The sequence below is a fragment of the Uranotaenia lowii genome, chromosome 2 (genome assembly GCF_029784155.1).
Source record: "Uranotaenia lowii strain MFRU-FL chromosome 2, ASM2978415v1, whole genome shotgun sequence".
In the NCBI taxonomy this organism is placed as follows: domain Eukaryota; kingdom Metazoa; phylum Arthropoda; class Insecta; order Diptera; family Culicidae; genus Uranotaenia; species Uranotaenia lowii.
The window spans coordinates 134,416,962-134,433,039 of NC_073692.1; the positions used below are offsets into that span (position 1 = coordinate 134,416,962).

The 16,078-nt window shown below is 37.0% G+C and overlaps 2 protein-coding genes across 5 annotated transcripts; one reads left to right on the top strand and one right to left on the bottom strand.

Moving 5' to 3' along the window:
* Positions 1–1,234: 1,234 nt before the first annotated feature.
* LOC129746929 (ketohexokinase-like) lies at positions 1,235–5,485 on the top strand. 3 transcript variants are annotated; one of them, XM_055740874.1, is made up of 5 exons: positions 1,235–1,501; positions 3,845–3,963; positions 4,023–4,347; positions 4,406–4,638; positions 4,705–5,485. In XM_055740874.1, exons 2-5 carry the CDS (start codon positions 3,872–3,874, stop codon positions 4,958–4,960), a joined length of 906 nt encoding a protein of 301 aa, XP_055596849.1. In that variant the 5' UTR covers positions 1,235–1,501; positions 3,845–3,871; the 3' UTR covers positions 4,961–5,485. The 3 variants fall into 3 exon arrangements, with proteins under 3 accessions (XP_055596849.1, XP_055596850.1, XP_055596851.1); XM_055740875.1 differs by lacking the exons at positions 3,845–3,963; positions 4,023–4,347; positions 4,406–4,638; positions 4,705–5,485 and adding exons at positions 1,940–1,982; positions 2,123–2,323; positions 2,451–2,777; positions 2,840–3,513; XM_055740876.1 differs by lacking the exons at positions 3,845–3,963; positions 4,023–4,347; positions 4,406–4,638; positions 4,705–5,485 and adding exons at positions 2,123–2,323; positions 2,451–2,777; positions 2,840–3,513.
* LOC129746928 (acyl-CoA:lysophosphatidylglycerol acyltransferase 1-like) lies at positions 5,018–14,211 on the bottom strand. 2 transcript variants are annotated; one of them, XM_055740872.1, is made up of 7 exons: positions 13,429–14,211; positions 13,077–13,285; positions 7,464–7,678; positions 7,258–7,394; positions 6,898–7,190; positions 6,653–6,834; positions 5,018–6,465 (listed from the first exon to the last, which is right to left on the bottom strand). In XM_055740872.1, the coding sequence occupies exons 1-7, from the start codon at positions 13,449–13,451 to the stop codon at positions 6,202–6,204; spliced, it is 1,323 nt and encodes a 440-aa protein (XP_055596847.1). In that variant the 5' UTR covers positions 13,452–14,211; the 3' UTR covers positions 5,018–6,201. The 2 variants fall into 2 exon arrangements, with proteins under 2 accessions (XP_055596847.1, XP_055596846.1); XM_055740871.1 differs by having other exon boundaries at positions 13,077–13,288.
* Between the last annotated feature and the right edge of the window lie 1,867 nt (positions 14,212–16,078).

A 16,078-nucleotide genomic window follows, 5' to 3' on the forward strand; every position in this document is an offset into this window, starting at 1 on the left:
AGGTGTTATAAATGCAATTTTTGGTGAATTATGACAAAAGACTCCTCATGTTTGAAATTTTAAAATCTGAGGGATTAAAGATAATTTTCTTATCATGCATTTTTTTCTAAAGAAAACATCAACTTCAAAGTGTCTTGTAGAAATAAGCTGCACATAACTCCTTTGGCTTACTTATTAATTTATTAATTATTTCAGGCTAAAATTCAGATTAGGTTTAAATTTTTTGCATTCCAGGGTATGATAAAAGACAAAAATGGCATATTTTATCGTAATTCCATTATTTTGAATCTTTTCAACAAATGAAAGATACAAACCGTCAATGATAATCTAATGAAGCGTGCGTTAAATAAATAAAAACGTTACATATGATTGCCAAAGAAAAGGCTATTCAAGATATGTTTGCGCTTTCAGTTAAGTATATCATCACATAAACTAAACGTTTTGTCAGTTGCCCGTCCCGGGAATTCACCACAAAAGTGTCGTTTTTCCCTATCATCTTGTCAATGAAATTTCGAGCTGAGCAAAAAGTTGCAGATATTTTGTGGTTCAGCGCATTTCATTTAAATCTTAAGAAGACCTTCGTAGAACTGGGTTCGGTTGCAGCTTTTTTTTTTGTAAGTAACAACTAACACCTTCTTTAAGCCAACTCATGTACTCATTCCTCTCATTGAATGAGAGGAATGACCAATTTTATTAGGAATGGGACTTATTAAGCTAACAGTAGCGATATTTAGCGTAGGAAACTTTTGGGAATAGGCTTACATTTTTCTCATAACTACAAAACGTCAATATTTAAAAAAAAACTATTTTTATTAAGATTTCTATTCCTTCAGATCCAATACACATGATAATAGTTTTCTTTTTTCTTATATTCTCAAACGTTGAAATTTGTTCTTATTTGATTTAATTAGGGTTTTTTACTATGAGTAATTTTTCCTCACCAACAAACGACTTTAAATCAATTTTAATCTAGTTTTCAAGCAAACTTGATCAACCAAGGTTGGATGAATCGCCCGAAAGGATCAAAATCCCAGAAAACCCACAAGCACAAACAAGTTTTAAGTAACCCGAAATAAAATGGAATTGAAAATATTTTTCTCGTCGTGCGTTGCTACAGCATTAAAAAAAACACCACAGTTTGTTTCAACTAGTTTAGCGTGTACCAAGTTTAACTGACAGCTGCTGCAGGCTGCCCTTCCCTTTTTTGTTTTGTTCGCTCAGTTCGTAAATCTCCGTCAGCTGCGCTGCATGCAACTCGCGGACTGGTTGCCAGGCGCCACCATCAACATATTTATCCATGCAGAGGTAGCACGAATGCTCCTCTCTTATCAATATAGTCAACATCTGCTAGCTGAAGAGGACATTGCCGAATTGGACTAAACTAAAATAAGTGCTTCAAGTTCCTCTATTTCTGCCAACAATCGATCTGTGTTGTCCAAACATAAGAAGAGACGTTATTCGAGACGTGACCTTGGTTGGAGCGCATCGAAATCCAAGTAAGGTAAGAATTCCTAATGGTATTTTCAACACAAGACCTTGAACTGTCGTTTCCGATTAGCTGAACTTAGACTAAATTATTTATTTTGTGAGTCTCCTTATCAGTTGAAAATGAAGAAATATTTTATTCCGTGATTCAAATAAGGCACTATAGATTATTGGATTCATTTCACGAATCATATCCAAGTCAAAGGTCAATGAAATGGTCATCAATCGAATGGTGCGGGCTGCCATTCGTGGACTGGGTACAACAATATCGAGTCTTAATTAAATTATGTCATTACGCGTAACTAGTCGTAATTGTTGGCTAGGTATATGTATGTAGGTTATGTCGTAAAACTTGAGTGTGACTAGCACGCTTTATGCATTTGTGTTTCTTTTTGTTGATTGAGACAAATTTCGGTTTATTCCTTCCCTAAAAAAAATCACGCTTTCACTTTAGTTGTTCGTACGACATGTCTGGCCGCCGACAGCTTATGAGGCATGTAAGTAAAAATGAGACATTCCATCCGTTGAACTCACGTAAAAGCGACATAAGTTTATCCAGAAAACCATTTCTTGTGCATTGAGCACATAACAAGGCTAATCAAAATATAGTTGATTCATTTTTTTAATCCGTTTTTAGGACTCCCAAGCATCGTACATTCCAGACTGGCTCGAGTGCCATCGCACACCGGTATCAATGATCCTTCGGTTGTATTCAAGTTTTATCCTGTTCTGGGACTTTTGCATCATCCTCATCTATTTTGCACTGCAGCTACTGCGGTCTCTTTATCAGCAGGTCAAACCACCGAAACGAAAATCAGTAGCAGGGGAAATTGTGGCGGTGAGTATGATATCAGATAATGACTTAGCTTATATCCAGTGTCGATGAACCAGATAAGCCAACCGTTATTGAAATATTGCTAGATTTTTATAGTGGCAAAATTATATTCATGCTAGCTTACTTTTAGATATTCGGAACAAGCCGCGGTTTGGGCCGTGAAATTGCCATTCAATTAGCCGAACTTGGTGCCAAAGTGGCCTGTGTCGATGTCAACTCAACGGACAACGATGCACTGGTCAAGGCCATCAATTCCAGCGGCTACGTAGCCCATGCCTTCGAGTGTGACGTGACAAACAAAAACGATGTCATTCGGACGACCAGTGCCATCGAGAAGAAATTCGGTCACATATCGATGCTATTCCACTGTTGTGGAGTTCCTAGCCCACGATCACTTGTAACGGATCCCCCTCCAATCCAGACCACTCTCAATCTGAGTGTCATATCACACTTTTGGGTCGGTACCATTTTCTGTTCAATGCTCTTCTTGGTTTCAACATTTCCATTTAATACTTCCAGCTACTTGAAGCCATCCTGCCAAAAATGAAGCGGAATAATCATGGCCACATTGTATTTCTCACGTCAGTTGCCGGTCTGAGCGGTGTGAAACATCAGACTCCTCTGGCAGTGGCCCAGTTCGCAGTACAGGGTTTGTTCGAATCAGTTCTTGACGAGCTACGCATCGAAAGTTTCAACATACCATCCAAACTTCCCTCGTGCATTTGTACCCGTTCGTGATAACGGATAAATCTCGTAACGATATAAGGATGCGCATACCATCAGCCTTTGGAACCATTCCGGCCGAGGAAGCCGCAAAGCGCATCATAGACGGAGTTCGTCGGAACGAGTTGGAGATCAGCATTCCCAAGTATCTGCTGGTGCTGGGTCATCTTTTGAAGCTATTGCCGCGACGGGCGACTCTTCTTCTGAGAGAGCTGTTCGATACGGGTGTGGATTTTTAATGCCGAGTGCTCGATTTCCAAAATGCCATACGAAACCTAGTGTTCAGATAAGTTTTTGTGTTTTCGTTGATTTTTTACACTGTCGAACCGTCTCGAGGTTGAGAGTTTCCGTATTTACGACTACCTTTTATCAATTACAATACTAACCAAAAGACCTAGAAATAGAAGAGAGTGTTATTGTTTGTTATGCTCATTTATGCCAAATAAAGTAAATCTAAAATACGTTTTTAAGCACCGTGTCATTTTATTTGTTTCGAAATTTAGAGAATATATCGTTGAAAAAAATAAAAATAAAAGAATTTTAATTCCGTAGCCCTCAGTTAAAATGATCAAAGTTAAATTTATTTGACCGATTCTGAAAAATCCTCAGGCGTTCCTCAGGACAGTATCTTGAACCAATATTCTGCCCTATCGATCTGGGTAAGAATTTCTTTAAATGCATTGATTCTACAAAGATATCTGTCTTCAGCTATTTTCACTTAGGTTCACACAACTTCCAAGTTTCTGTCGTATCTATACATATTTCTAGGCGTAAAAAGATTTTTCTCTTTTTCATTCTTAGATTTAACATTTGTTTGCCAAAAAAATCATGTTTACAAAGCGGATCCTATGTGTAGGTCTATGCAATCTCGACATCATACAGCTGTGTGAATCATATCCAAAAGAAGATTCCGACCAACGGTAAAGGCTCAATATAACGATGTTAACCAACATTTCATAACATGCTGAATTAATTGTAGCTCCAGTCGTAGCATCTGGCAAAGGGGAGGCAATGCTTCGAATAACTGTACCGTGTTGGCGTTGCTGGGGGCCCCTTGTGAGCTGTTGGCAACATTTGCCGATGGTGAACATTTTCGATACGCTTTGGACGATTTACGCACCCGCAATATAGGAATCGAACATTGTGTTCGTCATCCCGGTTGCGAAGTTCCGCTTTCTACGGTGTGGCTTAGTCTTGAAACAGGTTCTCGAACGATTGTTCACTCGAATCCAAACCTCCCGGAGCTGACCCTGGGCGATTTTCAGCGCTGTGACTTGACAAATTACTCGTGGATTCATTTTGAGGTAAGAATAATATTTTGTAAATTGAATCATAGAAACACACTATCAACGATTTCTCCAGGGCCGCAGAAGTGCTTCAGTTATCGCTGAAATGATCAAACACGTTAAGCATTTCAATGAAACTAACGATTCCACGATTATCGTATCCGTCGATTTGGAAAAACCACGTGATTCAAACCTTCTGTTGATACCAAATGCAGATTATGTATTCCTCGGGAAAGATTTCGCTCAGCACTTGGGCTACACTTCGTCGAAGGATGCTGTTTATGGAATAAAACAATCAAACCCAGGAAGGTACGTCTGAGTCATAGAAAATAAGAATATTAATTTCAAAACTGTAAACGAAATTTATCTTACCAGGTATACCGTTATCTGTCTCTGGGGTGGATCTGATATAAATGCATTGGACGTGGATGGAACATCTTATACATGTGGTGTGTTTCCACCCGAGAAAATAAAAGATAGTCTGGGAGCTGGTGACACGTTCTGTGCTGGATGTATATTTAAGCTTAATCAAGGATCAGCTATACCGGAAGCAATCCAATTTGGATCTAGATTGGCAGGTTCTAAGCTAGCGGAGTTAGGATTCGATCATCTTAAAGTAAATATTGGTTAAATAAGCTAAAATTATCCCGGCTTTCTCTATGATATTTCACAAATAAGAAAACTCATCTGGGCTTCAAAACATTAGCGCGTTTTATGACTTTATTTCTATTTGTTATCAAGACGCGCAAACTTGAATTTTCAGAAAATGCTACACCTAGGAAGTTACTTCAGAATATAAATAAGATTTTTGTGCTACATTTACACCAAAGTTGTGCGAATTTAAAATCCTTCCATCTTGCAGTTTGGAAAACAAATATTCGCAAAGACGCTCTCTCATATCCGCGCACGCAATATCGCAAATCACTGTTGGTTGAGTTTTATTTGAAACGCTACTCGAAAACAAAACAAAAAAAAACAAGCATTCCTCGTATCGACTTTCATTCGGTTTCTATCATTTCATATTTTCTTGAGAATTTATAGTTTTTTTAATCGATCCGATTGTTTTGAGAAGAAAAACGTTTTGAACAATGTAAAAATATATGTACACATTATTAAATTTATGCTTCTGTTGTTTCATTTTTCCTGCTCGTTTGCAAGCATAAGTAAAAGCAAACTATAAACGACAATTCAGTTTTGTTAAGAAAAACCCTGTATGCAAAAATAAAACAGTTTGCTATCAGTACTAACGGTTTTAGTTTGCTGTCTTTTTGGTAAGTCGTTAGGTATAACGTGGTACCTTCTCTAATTGATAGTGACCATTTAATGTTGTTGATTCTCTGTTTGTTTTCTCCAGCTCAACTGCTTACATAGGTATGGTACAATGGAAACTGTGCGTATCAATATTGTTATTATTGACACGATGAATGACACAATCTGCAGCACTTCTAAGAATGAATATTTCTGTTGCACACATATGAACAAATATTTGCAGTTTGTCTTGTTTGTAAAATTCTAGTTGAACAAATGGAACATACATTCATTGTGATTGTATCCAACCAGATAAATAGCGCTAGATTCTGTGTTGTGTATGTGTTTATTGTTTTTGAGCTCTACGCTTTTCTGTGCTTTTTCCTTGCATAAGATTACCTTGTATCGTATGTTGTTGTTGATGTTGTTTTAAAACATTCTTTGTGCATTCTTTTCTCACATTTTCCGAGCACATTTGCGAAGCAGCAGGGACTGACTGACACGTCGCAGAAGATTTCTCTACTAGACCCTAGAGAATATTAGTCTTGGTAATGATTAGTTTTTATACACCTATTTATACATCTAATTGTTCGTCACTTTACGATTACCAGTCATCAAATCAGCTTAGCTGTTGCTTAACAGATAAACGTACATAACATTCGAGTAGTTGATCAGCATCAGTATAAGCTGATAATGGACGTAAGTGGAGGTGATGAAGAATAGATGGATCAGTAGAAATCGAAGCAAATCCTGCTGCACTACGGCCGGCAGTGTAACCGAATTGTTGCTCGGGAATGCCCCTGTCCGATAGAACTCCTCCAGCATTTTTTCTTTCTCGTAGAACCGCTCGTAAAGCCATTGGGTGAGGGATTCGCTATCCCGAGGGACCTACAAGATATTACATTGTATAATAAAATGAGAATTTATAGAAACTCAGATATGTATGCAACTCTTACAGTTTCTTCCCATTTTTGATTAAATTTTTGCTTTTCAAAAATTGCTTGAGTAACAGTTTCTTCATTTTTTCGTGGTTCATTTCAAACTTAAGGTTGAAAGTAGACTGAAAAATACTTACATCCGCACTTCGGTACAGCCTATAGAATAGATAAGTCTGACACGGATTTCTCATTCCATGCACTATGGTTGGTAAGTCTAGCGGTTTGCCATTGGGATACCCGATGGTAACGTCCAGAATGTATTCCAAGCAGTCGTTCAACTTTCCGTTAAGCTTAGAGAAGTGGGAATCCTTGAAGCTATCTGTAATGGTGCATGATTTTATAAAATACATTTTTTAACAACAATAGAAAAGCTCCTTCTTACCACAATCTTCGGCACCTATTGCTTGGCCACTGACCAAGGTGTTGCGATTGTTTGCAATTTGAAGCTGTTCCATTTCCTGATCCAGCTGTGTATGTTCAAGTAGAACCTGTTCCTCCGGTGAAGTTTTGACTGTTGCTCGATTGTATTCATCTGTCACCGTTGCGACTGGTATCGACGGGCTCGTCCTGCATGGCGATTCCGGAGAGCCAATAACATCAACGATAGCACTCATCGCACCGACACGTGGAACCGTCACGTTGTTTAATACTGGTAAGTTGTTTTTCTCCGCAAATCTGCAGAAAGGCATTTACAGTTGTTATTTCTTTTGCTTTTCTTTACTTAAACAAATTGTGTACTTGCCTTTGGCTTACTTCCTTTCGCTTTCGCAGGAATCCTCCTTCCGGGAAAAGCACAATCCACTTCCGTTTACGTGGAATGTATGATTTTTTCAAATGTTTTTTAAGTTCCTGCAGTGATTGGTCTCGATTTGATTTACCCTGATAAAGAAAAAAACAAACCTTAATTAAAAATTCATTGAGTTTGGCTTACGATTGAGTTTTACTTACTGATGCAATGAAAAAGTCCTGATGGATTAAGCTGACTGCTCCGAAATTGGTGTACTTGAACATTCGATCCATTATCCACATGATGTTCGGCAGCACACCCTTTTTGGCATTGAACAAAGCCATCAGCAGGGGAACGTCCGATGTGCTCTGATGGTTCGCTATCACCAGTGTGCGTTGGTCCAGGGCCGGTGTGATGTCGTCCCCCATTTCGACCACTGTGTGAAGAAGAAAAGACGTTCAATTAAAGAGAAAATATTATTTCAAAGTAAAGTTACAAAAATCTTAGGTCGGTGATAGATTTACACTGCCGGCCAAAAGTTTGGGATCACCCACTAAAAAACATACAAATTTTTATCGTTCATATCTCAGCCGTCTTAGGACATATTGAAAATCTTCTGATCTCATTTGAAAGATAATGAGCAATAGCTATCTCGGAGGTATTTTGCCCAAATATAATGTTTTAGTTTTGAACTTAAAACATAACCTAAAGTTATAACATTTTCAAAAAATCGCACTCAATATTCAAAGCCGATCATCTCGGGATAGGGTGGACCAAATCTCAAAATTTGAGTGGCATTAGAATCCCTATTCTTTACTTCTCAAAACACAATCAAAAAAATTTGAGAAAAAAATCAAGAATGTATTTTTAATTTATAAAATAGACACTTGAGTTATCGTCCAAAAGTTTGGGATCACCCCTTTGTATGGTGAGTTTGGGATCATTCTTATAAAAACATGCAAATTTATTTTATTCTTATCTTTCTCATCTAACATCGTATTGCAGATCTGAAGGGTTCATTTGGAAGCTTAGGAATTGTTGTTTTTTAATAAATTCAGATTTCAATTCGATGTTAGATGAGAAAGATATGAATAAAATAAATTTGCATGTTTTTATAAGAATGATCCCAAACTCACCATACAAAGGGGTGATCCCAAACTTTTGGACGATAACTCAAGTGTCTATTTTATAAATTAAAAATACATTCTTGAATTTTTTCTCAAATTTTTTGGATTGTGTTTTGAGAAGTAAAGAATAGGGATTCTAATGCCACTCAAATTTTGAGATTTGGTCCACCCTATCCCGAGATGATCGGCTTTGAATATTGAGTGCGATTTTTTGAAAATGTTATAACTTTAGGTTAAGTTTTAAGTTCAAAACTAAAACATTATATTTGGGCAAAATACCTCCGAGATAGCTATTGCTCATTATCTTTCAAATAAGATCAGAAGATTTTCAATATGTCCTAAGACGGCTGAGATATGAACGATCAAAATTTGCATGTTTTTTAGTGGGTGATCCCAAACTTTTGGCCGGCAGTGTATAAAAATAAAAGAAACTGCATTCACTTAAAGGTTTAAATCGATGATGTCGAAAAAAGTGCATTTTAATAGCTAAATGCAGCTGAGTTTATAATCCGATTGAGATCCGAAAAATTTCTATCACTTGGAAAGATAGGAAGGGAGAAGTGGGGCTTCCATACAATTTTATTGCATATTTCGAGAACAACTCGATCAAATGGAAATAAAAGCATTGTTTCTATTGATATTTGGTATCACTCCAACCTTCAAATAGGAAAATAAGTAAGGGGAAAGGGGCTCCTCTTCAATTTTTGGTGTAACTTGATAACTAATTAACCCTCATCCGCACTAGATTTCGTTACCCTTATCAGACTTAGGAGTGTCAATTTGACACTCCAAGCTAAACTCTGTTCATATCTAACCGATTACAACGAAACTTATATCACTAGAAACCTTGTAATGTCAGTAAAATATGTTTTCAACATTATACCTATACTATTTATGCTTACTGCTAATGATTTTACGTTTATAATTTTCAAATTTTTGTGAAATCTCACAGCGTAAATAGTTGCACCTTATTAGAATGTATATTAAATTTGCTTTCCAATGGATATACTTTTGATTGGTTAAAACAAAGTAAAACAGAGTTGCTAGCGATTTGTCGTTTTTCAATTCCAAAGTTTTTAAAATTTTAGAACGAATCCAACGAAATGCATCTATTCATTGTTTTTCTCCACAATTTCAACAATTTGGCAAGAACAAGTTTGGCTGACTCGATCTTCAAATTTTCACTGTTGAAGGCTCTTTTTCTAGAATTTGAACATAATTGTAGAAATTTTTTTTATACAGTTTGTATAGAAATATGCATAAAATACATCGAAATATAATATTAAATCCTCTTGTCAACTTGTATGGGGATTTGACTTACAAAACTTAAAATCATTAGATTGCAAAAGATATTTCTTTCGTCATAAAATGTAACTTTGCTTAAATGTCTCATATTTACTTTTGCATGAAATTCGTATATCGAACACTGACGCCAAAAACTTAAACTGGTAGTCAGAAACTAGATAAGCTAAAAGGTTAGAAATCTACGCTGAGAAACACCGAAATTCGATACTCTAGATATCTATCAGAAACCATTGGACCAAATTAGGCAAACATTGTATTATTGAGTTACCAAACGTTTTGTGTTTAGTTGTGTCGATTATAAATTCATTATTAAATTTATAACATTTCAGTTATGCTTGCAAGTGTAGCACACTTGCGGAGAGCGGAAAAACGAGATATCTCGAACGAAAATAAGTGATGAGTAAATCTATATGCAGACTGCCGGAAACTACTCTCAAATTTAGAGATTAGTTTAAAAATATTTTTGAAATACTGTGGAAATTTTCCTGACATGCCATTTTCCCGGTGATGTACCAAAATTCCCGGGTTTTTTCCCGGTTTCCCGGTGATGACAAAGTTTTTCCGGTTTTCCCCGTTCGCTAGCAACCCTGGTAAAAGCACTGAAAATCCGGGTACAACCTGACGGTGGACCACAAAAACAGATTAAATTTCAATTTGTAAAAAAAACGCGCAAGGTAGTGAACTTTGAAAAATTCCAGTAAATTCAATTTTTGTTGCATCTAACATCTAAAAACAGCAAAATGTTTGAATTTTAATAAATTTTGTAGTCATATTTATTTAAAAAGTCTACCATCGCTCAAACAGTATTTCCTATAGCAATCGAATGAAAAGTAGGTTTATCAGCCCTCTTTTTTGAACTTTTTGTAACCCTTTCATTGAAAAAAATTTAAAAAAATATTTCTTGACTTCATGATGTAGACATTAACTTCAGCTTTCACATGCATAAGGCAAATATTTTTTTGGACGTGTAATATATGAACTACAGCAGTTTTCCTGGGGCATGTTTTTAGGGATAAATCATCCCAGAGGATGAAAATCCCGTACAAAAAAAACTGGGGCATGTTTTTTCAGATTTTTTTTTTCTTTCATGCTGAATAACGAGAAAAATAGTAGCTTTAGATATATATATAATGTTCTAAACATATTTTACTGACATCACAAACGGTTTCTAGTGAAATAAGTATATATGAAAATCATAATAATTCAAACGAGTTAGATAGATTTTACTTTAGAGAGTGTCAAATTGTCGTCCATAAACAAAAGTAAAGATGCAATATTTAAGAGCTTTGCGAAGTGTTGCATGGAAAGTAGTCACGCAATAACTCGCTAGGCGCTCTGCAGGGATGTCATTTGAATTTATTGTTTATCAGTGCGAGAAGACATACCCCTATTAAACAGCTAATAACTTTTTTTCCCAATAAGATTCGAAGTTACGGTCTTCGACAAAGTTGTTCAGCGGAAAATTTCCTTTAGGAATTTTATAAATTGGCACAAAAACCATCAGCTGGCTCGTTTCCACAGACGAAACAAAAATGATGTTGTTTTTTCAGTACAAAATATTCTATTTTCCCATACAAACCTAAAAGTTCAAATTTACTCATGTAAATGTAACTTAAAAATTTTGCAAAAAATCATGGATGAGTTTTGGACCAAGACGAAGAAGAATCGACTCAGTCTACTCCACATCCAATGAGGAGCAGATTTATATTATTCTGTAAGGCGTTAACAATAATGGACCCAGATTGCTGCCTTGCGGTACGCCTGATTTTGGAATAAAATCAAAGGATTCAGCAGAACCAATTTTAACAGCTAGTTGGCGATTCGTTAGGTAACTGTTAATCCACGCACACAGTCTTCGGAAAATCCCAGGCTATGCAATTTTTTCAGGAAGATTTCATGGTTCACTGAATCGAATGCAGCTGATATATCTGTGTAAATAGCATCGATTTGTTTGCCGCCATCCATTTTCGATATACAGAATGATGTAAAAACTTTTAGGTTTGAAGTTACCGATCGTTTAGGGAAAAATCCATGCAGATTCTCGGAGATCCAGTTCCGACAAGCTGAGAACATAAAATCGTTGACGATCCTCTCCGATACCTTTGAGCATGCAGCTAGCGATGTGACACCTCTGTAATTGAGAACATCTTGTTTGTCACCTTTTATGTGGACTGGACTCATACACGATTTTTTCCCGATGGAAGGGAATTTCTGTTGTACTAAGCCTGATAAAAGATGTGGGTAAGAGATTTTATCAGTGAATTGCGACATTTTTTCAATACGCAGGCCGGTATTCCATCTTGTCCGAATGAAGTGGAATACTTCAAATTAATGATAGCCTCTGAGACCATTTCCTCACTAATAGCAAAAACGTCAAGATCCAAAACACCAGTGGGTAGTCGCGTGACGGCAGCGTTTATTTGATCGTCAGTTGGCGATTCGACTGAAAAAACACTGAAGAAGTGCGTTGCAAAAAGGTTGCATTTTTCAGCAGGTGACGTGGCAAATCTATTATCTAAATGGAGTATCGCAGGAAGACCGGATTCTTTCCGTTTGGAGTTCACAAATTTCCAGAACTGTTTTAGATTACGTCGAAGTTTAGTCTGAGTACGATTTACATAAAGGCGATAGCAAAGTCGATTGTATATCCTATATCGTTTTGTAGCATAATTTAGTTTGATTTTGGTAAATGGGCACCTGGAATTACAAAACTTCCGCAGCAGTTTCGAACGTGTCTGTTCCAAACGCTTCAGGTTTATTAGTCCAAGGAGGTCGAAGAGGAAGCCGCACCAGGGGTACGGATTGGTTAAAAGCATCATCCAAAATTGTGCAAAAAGCCATATCAGCGTCAGTACAGCTCAGTACAGCCATATCAACGTCAGTACAGCTATGAAAGTCAGACCAATCATATTTAGAAAGAACACGGTTGATTGTATCGAAATCCGCTCGACAAAAGTCACGAGCAGAGCACTTATCAATCAAAAGAGAAGGAGTCGGGTTCTTATGGTTATTCGTGACCCCTCCCCACGCCGTTGGAAGACGAAAAGGGTGGAGAATCCATACCAATTAAACATACTTTTCTCCATAATAAAAGAAAAAGTATAGTAAAAATTTCAGATCTTGGAAAACAAAATTTGATGAAGTTTCACTAAATAAGATTAAATCATCTTTGTATTGCAATTTCAAACTCCAGCGTCAGTTTCCGTTTTAAAATGCTGAAATTGATTTGCCTGAATTTGAAAATGCCTACAAAAAATCGAAATTAAACTAATATTTACAATTTTTTTTTAGAAGCTGTAGCAAAACACATCGGGTCAGCTAGTTGTCGTTAATTTAAATTAGGAAATTATCACACAAAAACGCATAGGATCAGAAATAAACAATCGAAGAAAATATACTCACAGTCATAGCCTGCGGTCGAGGACCACATAGTGACGTTTGCCAGCAGCCAATGGAACAGGACCCCCTCGATTCGGTAGTAACAGGTTTCGTGGATTTTCTTCAACGGTAGCAGCAAAAACATCCATATCAGATAGGTCGGAACACAATAGATGTTGTTTACAATCACAAACACCGTCCGGAAAAGTGCCCGCGGATATTTGAACACTTCGCTTCTGTTGATAATATTCCGGAGGCATCGGCAGCAATCGACCAGGAAAAAGGAAGTCAAAATAAACATGCCAATTAAAATCTTATCAAGTGTATTGACCGTAATTCGGTGTGCCGAAATAAAAAAAAAACTGATGATACTTACATTATCCCACTGGAAGAGGGCATTGCGGTTATGATTCCGAAATAAAATTGGCGCAAACTTGATAACGATGACTAGTCTTCCGATGTGTGTTCAAAGTCCAGAGGGACCCAAATCAATCAAAGCCAGCTCGCTGCCAATTGGTGGATGGGAGTTCCCACCTTTCGACTTGAAATCGCACTGTGTGCTAGTCTAAAGCACTTATTACTCACTTCTGTTCCGGCTTATCTCGCAGTTGCTAATCAGTATGATCCGATGTTTGCCTTCTTATCGAGTGAGGACAAAGTATCACTCCTTCTTGTGCGTCTTACTATGTCTAAAAAAATATGACACTTTGCAAATGTCTTACATCCAAGTAGTCGAAACTCATCAACTGGATTCTAAATCCGGCTTTTAGTGACTAGAATGAAGATTGTGTATCATGATTCCTATAGTTGGATGAAAATGGCCCACAGGTTCTGGCCTCCGTATTCCTTCGTCGTGCAACAGCTGGGAGCAATAATGATTGTGCACCAATTTCGTCGTAGTTTTTCTACTGATGATGTTCCTGTTTCTAAACCGCGCGTCGAAAGCTGTGTTGTTCAAGAGGCTGAACAGCATTCTACACACTGGCAAGGATTAGGGGTTGGAATTTCCTGTCGCTCTTCGCTGTCTATTGCTGAGTTGTTCGCTGCATAAATCAAAGCCCTGTTTGACCTTTGTCACAGAGCTCACGGGGAAAGGTTATCATCAGTGACAACCACACCAGATACGTAGTGGCGGGATTCCAGGTTGTTGAAATCGGTGCTGGTCATGCATAACATGGAAATAAGAGAGCAAAACAAGGAAAAATATAAATCACAGATAGGCCGAGGTGAATAATGAGCGAATGTATTAAATTGTAGGAATCGATTTTTCACCAGCCAGTCAGTAGGTATACTGGGGCTTATCGTCATTACTCAGTGGGGTAGCTGTGTGCAAAAATGTGCACCCTTAATAGCTTCGAATCCGGTCATGTCCAAACTTCGGTAAAATACGAAAAAAAAACAATTAAATTTTGGCGGTTCAATTAAGAAGTATTAAGAAGTTTAGATCTACTAGGATACATACAAAAAAAAACTCTAAATCAGAAAAGAGGGTTGGACTTTGTTCGGGATATTTACAAAATCTGTAGCTTTTGAACCGATCAAACGTTTCCTGAGCCCCCCCACGATTACACTGTTTTTGTTTATTTTCAAGTTTTCGACATAAATTTGGAAACCACTGTTTTACAGGAGCAATATCAGTTTGCCTTTCCAATCATCAAAACGGATGGAAGGACCAAAATGGAGGTTAAAGGTAACAGAGTGGAGCGAAGGAAAAAAAAATCTCACACCAATGGATGTGAGGTCAAAGGTTTTATAAATAGCACTTCCTCCCTGCCTTCATTGACTGACTGTGCCGGCCGCTGCTGGCTGATTGCGAAGGAATGCTGGCCTTTTCATATCAGCTTCGGCAGTAGGTTTTCTATAGGTGTCTTCTGTTTTGCAGGTGCCAAAATTGTTATGTACCTTTTTTCTATCCTTCGCTGTTTGAATAAACGAAAGCACTCACTCGGGATATCATTATCTGACTTCTTCCAGGAGTTTTTTTCCTTCCTGCGATTGCTATACTAACTGCTAGCCATTTATTCACAAGAATGCAGCAAGGAAACAAGGACCAAAAACATAAAGCATCAGCAGGGGCCTGGCTGTATACCTGTTGTACAAAGATTGAAATCATTCGAAATAGAAAATCACTTTTTATGTAATATGCCGTAACAACACATTCGTTTTCCTGTACCCTTGACAAAATGACAAATTGATTTAGTATTGGATAAGTCTAGTTGAAAATGCACTAATACCTGTTAATTTTACTTCCTTAATCTGAAATAAGTTTTTTGTCGAAATTTTTTAGCTGACAATGTGGATTATTTTTAATTGTGCTTCCTTCGAATAACAAATTGCCCAACGGGTTGCCATTGTGAAATTCCCGTTTTTTTCGATGAGATTTTAATTTTTTTTTCTGTTTTCAACATACCCATAAAAATAGGTTTTAACATATATTAAGTACTGAGAAATAAGATATTTTATATATATTTTTAATGTGATAGCGTACGATGACTATATTTCATTAGTGCAACATTAGAGCATGGGAATTCTCAATAATTACGAAGATTTTGAGATTTATTTCTTGAAGAAGTAGCGTTAGTAAAAGGAAGGAAAATATTAAGAAATAATTTCATAAGCAAATTTCAGTTTTAATCAGGCGCGGTCGTATGCGGGTATTTTATAAGGCTTTTTTGTCGCTTGAGGGGGGGGGGGGTGATCACCCCAATCACCCCTCCCCTCTCATGTGACGAAAAACCGTTGTAAAAAAACCCGCAAAAGCTCGAATTTCTATAAAAAGTTGGAACTTTTCTTAGTAGATGTGCTCTTTAATTTTCAAAATTTTCCACTCCGTGAGGGTGTTTATTCAACAAAAAAGTTAATTTATCACTTAAAAGGCTAAACTTGCGGTTCCCTGGACTAAATTATACCAAATAACTTTTGTTGATAAGTAACTCATAAAAATGTGTTGTTGAATGATGATTTGAAATTTTTTGTACTAATGAAATGAAGGGATAACTATTTTTAAATTGCTCTAATTTCCCTCA

Excerpts from the sequence above, each read along its gene's own strand:
- LOC129746928 (XM_055740871.1), bottom strand. The coding sequence starts at position 13,451 with ATGCCCTCTTCCAGTGGGATAAT. Across the intron at positions 7,191-7,257 it reads CGAAAGGAAGTAAGCCAAAG|ATTTGCGGAGAAAAACAACT; the intron begins GCAAGTACACAA and ends GCCTTTCTGCAG. Across the intron at positions 6,835-6,897 it reads AATAGGTGCCGAAGATTGTG|ATAGCTTCAAGGATTCCCAC; the intron begins GTAAGAAGGAGC and ends GCACCATTACAG.
- LOC129746929 (XM_055740874.1), top strand. The coding sequence starts at position 3,872 with ATGTTTACAAAGCGGATCCTATGTGTAGGTCTATGCAATCTCGACATC. Across the intron at positions 3,964-4,022 it reads AAAGAAGATTCCGACCAACG|CTCCAGTCGTAGCATCTGGC; the intron begins GTAAAGGCTCAA and ends AATTAATTGTAG. Across the intron at positions 4,639-4,704 it reads AAACAATCAAACCCAGGAAG|GTATACCGTTATCTGTCTCT; the intron begins GTACGTCTGAGT and ends TTATCTTACCAG.